Genomic DNA, 6,000 nt, shown 5'->3' with positions numbered 1-6,000 from the left:
GCGGTGCCTCGCCGTCTGTGGCAGTGGCGTGCGTTGGCGATGCACCAGCGGGCCGCTTGCCCTGGCGATGACTGCTCAGCTCCGTAACGTGCGCGCTGCGCAGTGACTCACATGCGGGGTGGCTAGCTGGTAAACGGAGGTAGAAGGGCTTCGAGGTCGCCATGCCAGATGCGGGCGCCTTTGAAGCCGCCGCAGCGCCCTGTGGGCTGTAGAAGCCCTTGAGCTGAGGGAGGAGATACATGAACTCCAGATACAGCAAGCGCACGCGTGACTGCATTGCACGGTTGCCCACTGACACACCTCCTGGCTAGAAATGGGATCGGTGCTGCGTGGCTATGATACGGGAGGCGAGAGGGACTGCAGGGAGAGGGAGCTCCACGTATAGGCGCACCGTGCATCCATGTATTGGGCCGTCTCTTGCTCAGCTTCGCGTGCGTGTCTGTGATGGCGCTGAGGACGCTGCGGGGTGGCAATGGGTGAGAGCCGAGTGGAGAGGGAAGGACGTGCATGGCGACCAGTAGCATTCTGCACCCGAAACAACGTGTTGCGAAGCTGGGAAAAGGAGGGGGAGGAAGGGGGGGTGGCTGCTCATGCCTGACGGGGCGTGGCGGTGAGGGCACGGGCTCCTCTCTGCCGCCCGCCGCCCATTGCCGCTTGACGGCTGCTGCTAAATCCATGGCAACGCTGCCCATGTGGATCGGGTTCGAGGGTAACGGGGAGGACGGTGGGAGGGGAGGGGGGGGTGTAGGGCAGCAGCAGGAAGACGAAAAAGCGAAAGAAGCGAGCAACATGACCAGCAGCACTGCGTCCGTGTTGGCACCCACGACGACAACAGCATGACATCATGAGCAGCAAGCGAAGCGCACGGAGCAGAGAAAAGTTTGGTGGTGGGGGAGGGGCAGGCGGCGCAGTGCGCATCAGAGCTAAACAAAACGTACGAAGGCACGCGAATAAAGCAGCGCTCGCTTCATCTCCAACCAGCGTAGGTGAGGGATGCCGAGCAGGATCGGGACAGGCAATCGTCCACGCGCGCGTTATGCTCATGCGGGCGTACTTTACTCGACAGCAAGCCCTGTCAAGGAGGTATGGCACTCATCAACCGCTCTTCAATACGGCGCTGGATCTGCACTGGCTGCCGCTGCGAGATACGCAGGCTCTCACGACTGCGCTCTGTGGCAGTGGCGACGTCGGTGGCCTCGACGTGTGTCTCACATCCCCACAGCAACCGCACCACCTCCTCAACAAAGGCGGCGTTCGAGGAGAGGGATAAAATCTGAGAAACGCTCGCCGCGATGCTACGGCAAAGCATTTCGCGGGTGAAGTGCGTGGGCCCGCGCGACAGCTGCGGCACCAGCGCGCTCTCCGTCGCCCGTGCGGCCTCGCGCGTGAAGGCAAACACGTCGGGGTGCTGCGAGACAAGCTGACCGATAGTATCCTGCACTGCCTCCGCAAATTGGGTCGCCAGGCAACGCCGCCGCCACTCCGACTTGGCATCCGTTGCTGGCGATGGCGAGGATGTGCGCATCGAAGGAAGGGTGGAGAGGAGTTTTTGGAGAGGGACAGAAAGGTCCAGCACCATGACGATGCTGCGCGCACGTGTCGCCGCAGCCGCTGCGGCGTCCGAGTGGTACTGCACGACGTAGCTCGTTCCTAGCATTTGCCGCACCTGGCAGACATCATCGAGCAGGTGCTCTGACGCCTCTGCGCGGGCCCATGTGCCGTCGATGAGTCGGAGCGAGACACGTGGCATGACGTCGCGGGAGATGAAGTCACATAGAGTATCAAAAAGGTCCCGTGACCATGAAGGCGACGGCGAATCCGGACACGTGCGTCCCGTGAGAAGCGAGCCATCAAGCGCAACCAAGCACAGCACGCGCGTGCCCGGTATCGAGCTGGTGGCGTTGTCTAAAGGCATGTTGCCGTTCAGCACGCCCGCCACACGAAGGGGAAGGTGTCCGCTGCTGAGAGCGAAAGAGCAGCATGGCGTCTCCTCTGCTGCTGGAGTGCCGGCCCACACGGCTGCGAGCGCGCCTTCTCGACGCGGCATCCGCACCGGCGGACCGGCACTGGGCGTGTGCGGCGCCACGTCGGTGGCGGCAGCATCGACCACCGCCTTGGGTGGCGTGCGGAGGGTATCCCTCTCTTTCCACGCCTCGCGTGTGTGTGCTGCACCGGCACTGTCGTCGTTGTCGTCGCGCGGTTCATCGATGCCACAGGTATAGGAGCCACAAACGAAGTGATGCGAGCCGAAGACGCCGTCCACTGCGCGGCACCACTGCAGTGGCGGCACGTACGGGGAGAGCCGCACCTCGAACGACGAGACTCCCGTCATGCATTCTCGACCCAGGATGGTGCCGACCTCGCTCTCATGAAAGCCGTCGGCGTGCCATACGAGGCTGCGCGTCGGGGCTGCGAGAAGGGCGGTGACGCTCAACGAGCGCTGAAGCTGCGCGCACCAGTTGAGCGAGATGTGGGATACGTGCCCAACCACCGTGTAGACGGCTACGGTTTCGCTGTTGCCGCCGTCGTCGTCTCGCCGAGAAAGAAGAACAGCGTAGAGGGTTGTGAAATCCAACCCGCTGTCTTCCACGGATGGCCGCGACTCCACAGCTGTTCCACTGCTCTGCACATCGCGGCGCTCTCGTGGCGGACGAGGACCTCTCGCGGGTGGTAGAAGCTGCAGCCGCAGGTCAGTCACATGTGGGTGACGGCCCACGATGGCGGAGAGGTGACTCGAGAACTCAGCGTAAGTGCACACACCTTTGTGCATCTCGAGGAGTAGGCGGGCCGCTGAAGAAACAGGAAGAATGGCAGCAGAGATTCGCAAGCGCTAGAGATGACACTACAGGCCAGGGCAATGATGTGGAAGTAGGGGGGGGCGCTGGGGTGGTGGCGGCGGCGCTGCCCGCATGCTGACTGCCGGCCGGAAAAGGAGGACCAGAAACAGAAAGGCAGAGCAGAGCGGCAGCGAGCCGTCACACCTGCTGCCCGCGCTGTCCTCTGTCGTGTGCGAGTAGGGTTGCGTGCGCGCGTCTATGGGGCGAAGGGGTGGTGAGCCCGGGGGCGTATCGGCGTAAGTGAGATGCTCATGCGAAGGGAGGTGGAGAAGGGAGAGGCCTGGCTCGGTCGTTGGCACGTGTCTGTGCGTGTGTGCGCATGCCGCACGGCAGGCTACATTGTGGAATGCTGCCCCCTTGCTCCCAAAGAATGGCCAACGAGAGGCAGAAAACGTGAATGACCATGCGGGGCAGCAGGGGGTGGGCAGATCGACACGCCTGCACCCCTCCCCCACATTTGCTCTCTCTCGCTCCAGGCGCACGCGTGTGGGCCGCGCGGCACATCACCGGCGATGTACGTGTGTCTGAGAGAGAGGGGGCTCGTCGGTGACGGCGACGCAGGAGAAGCGGGCTGCGTTGCCGAAGACCGCGCCTCCCCCTCTTCACCTCATCAAACACACTCACACGCATGGCCACCACCGCTGGTCGTGTTCGAAGGTGACGACACCTCCCCTTCTCGCAAGTCTCTCTTTCTCACAGCACAGACGGAATGCCATTTTTGATTTTTTTTCCAATAGGAAGAAGAAGCATGGAACTCAGCTGCAGGCCCACGACGCGCACACAGCCGGCACGTGCAAGAGACAGAAGAGGTCAGTTGATAAGCATGGATGAAGAGGTGCTGTATACGCGCACACACCCTCAACGCTCCCACTCCCACCATCACCAACGCCACCACCGAAAAGTAAAAGTAAAAGAGAAAAACGGAAAAAAGCTGCTGTACATCGTTGAGTGCCCCTGTCCGCGTCTCCTCCAGCACGCGCGACTCGACGTGGGCACGAGAGTGTCGGAGGAACGGCAGCAGAGAGGGATGGCACTCGCTCGATCTCGCCTTCCCTTCATGTGCACCGCACACCCCGACCCCTCCTGCACGTCTCTCTCTTCGTACACACATACAGGATACATAGAAACGCCTCGTGCGCCTCCGCCTTTCGTCTTTTCCGCCTCTCGTGTGTTCTTCGTTGATGTTGCTGGGCGATGTGAAAATCCACGTGAAAGCGACACGGTAACACCGGAGAAGCAAGGATGCGCTAGGAGAAACGATGCCCCGCCTCGCACTTACGGAGAGACCGACCGTATATATTCAAGGTGCTCACCTTCACTGATTCTCGACTCCCGCTTGGGGTCTTCACAGCACCCCAGCAGAGCCGTCCGCATACACGCGCAGTGGCGTCGGCGCGCGCCGCAAGGCAACCATGGCAATTCGACGATGGGTGCCACACCCTAGGTTCAAGATATATATATATATATGTTGTTAACACGATCTCACAACCACAGCCACACCTGCACACAGCAGAGGATACCGTGCAGCACACATGCCTACCCAGCTGCTGCCACGGCGGCAGCGTTATCGGCGATGTTTGCCGCTGTGGTGACGGGAGACGGCGGAGCGGCGGCAACGTCGACTTTTCGTGTGGCGCGCTGCACAAAGCACTCCGTCATCTCTTCGAGCTGATCCTCCAGCGGCACCATCGTCTCATCGTAGTTGCCTCGAACTTCAGCGAGCTTCGCCTGCAGCTCGCCCTCTATGGCCATGCGCTCCTCCTCCGCAGCGCGCACGCTCTCGCGGAGTTTGTGGAGACGGTGGCGCAACTTCTGCACCGTGGCTGCCGTTACCGAGACCGGCTCCGTGGAGAGCTGCAGGTTTTCTTTGCTTGCCTCGTACGCTGCAACGAGGGCACCGAGCTCAGCATCCTCCGTGACGGCATGCTTGGCGGCAGTGGTCGGCTGCTGCGGCGGCGCTTGATTGTTCACCTCACCGAGCGTTACCACAGCCAGCCATGCCTGCGCCTGCTTCGCCATGCGACCTGTGTCAGCGCTCTGTGAAAGCAATACCGGCGCCGTCACCAGCTTCACACGGTAGTAATTCCGAATGGAGTGCAGCCACTCTCCCATGCACCCGATCGGGATGCTAATGCGACACAGCGCGGATACGCTGTGGTGGGGATCGGCGCAGAAGTGCTCCACCTCGGTCATGAGCGCATCGCTGAGGAGGTCGCACGTCTTCAACAAAGCCTCGCTACGCGTAGCGAAGAACTCGTGGAAGTATGTGTAGCTGAAGAGAACTTGCGACGCCTCCCACGTGCAGGCCTCGGGGGGTTCGCCGCGCACCTTCATCACCAGCTCCATCGTTGCGATAGCCTCCTCCGGGGGACACACGTACTGACTGATGATGTGCAGCGCTTCTTCCGGGCACTCGGAGATGTGCTCGTAGCAGCGTAGAAGCGACTGGCGCGCCTTGTTCTGGTACTCCTCCGCTGCCGGTTTCATGTCGCGGGTCTCGATAAACTGCCCACCTTGAGAATGGCGCTCCTGCACCACTATCTTGCGCTCTAGCCATTCGATCTGGAAAGCGATGAGCGACTCCTTCTGAGCAGCCGCGTACGTGATGACGCGCAGCGGCTCGAGGCGCGGCTCGTAGTGGTGGCAGACACGCGTTTTGTTGAGCGTGTACTCTGTGTGCAGGTACCCAAGCTGAGCCGCGTGAGCCTCGACGTTGTCCTCCAACGCGGCTAGATCCTTCTCTTCCTGCTCCAGCTCCTCGTGGAGGCATGCAAGCTCATCGGATGGCCGAGCCGACATGTTTGACGTGGCTTGTGCAAAGCCTTCTTGCGCCGTGTGCCTGTGTGTGCGTGTGTCTCTGGCCCCTTCGCGGAGTCGGGCTAGCAGAGCCGAGAGAGAGGCCAAAGAGAAAAAGCGGGGCGTGGGGGAGGAGGACCGGCTGTGCGCGTGTGTGCGGCAGAGATGTGCCCTCCCCAGTGTTCCAGGCAAGGCCCGAAAGGAATAACGATGAAGCGGTGACGCATAGAGAGAGAGAGAGTAGAAGGGGAGCGGCATGCGCGGCGTAGAGTCCGACATCATGACCTTCATCACAGAGGATGGGGAGGGGGAGGGATGGGGAGGGGCGCTGCCATGCTCATTCGCCCCGATGACCAGAGGGCTGTCG

General features: G+C 61.7%; 3 protein-coding genes across 3 annotated transcripts; all 3 read right to left on the bottom strand.

The window, feature by feature from the left end:
- Window position 1: 1 nt before the first annotated feature.
- LINJ_34_0450 (conserved hypothetical protein) lies at window positions 2-277 on the bottom strand (the record flags this gene model as incomplete). The annotated part of the gene is made up of 1 exon (XM_001468395.2): window positions 2-277. A coding segment is annotated over one exon (276 nt), but the record flags the coding sequence as incomplete, so codon positions are not given.
- A 798-nt stretch (window positions 278-1,075) lies between these two features.
- Window positions 1,076-2,332, bottom strand: LINJ_34_0440 (conserved hypothetical protein; the record flags this gene model as incomplete). Its single annotated transcript, XM_001468394.1, has 1 exon — window positions 1,076-2,332. The coding sequence occupies one exon, from the start codon at window positions 2,330-2,332 to the stop codon at window positions 1,076-1,078; it is 1,257 nt and encodes a 418-aa protein (XP_001468431.1).
- A 2,041-nt stretch (window positions 2,333-4,373) lies between these two features.
- Window positions 4,374-5,636, bottom strand: LINJ_34_0430 (conserved hypothetical protein; the record flags this gene model as incomplete). The annotated part of the gene is made up of 1 exon (XM_001468393.1): window positions 4,374-5,636. One exon carries the CDS (start codon window positions 5,634-5,636, stop codon window positions 4,374-4,376), a length of 1,263 nt encoding a protein of 420 aa, XP_001468430.1.
- Window positions 5,637-6,000: the final 364 nt, after the last annotated feature.

Source organism: Leishmania infantum, chromosome 34, assembly GCF_000002875.2.
Source record: "Leishmania infantum JPCM5 genome chromosome 34".
Taxonomy (NCBI): Eukaryota; Euglenozoa; class Kinetoplastea; order Trypanosomatida; family Trypanosomatidae; genus Leishmania; species Leishmania infantum.
The sequence above is the reverse complement of the archived record's forward strand: the minus strand, read 5'-3'. Positions and strand labels throughout refer to the sequence as shown.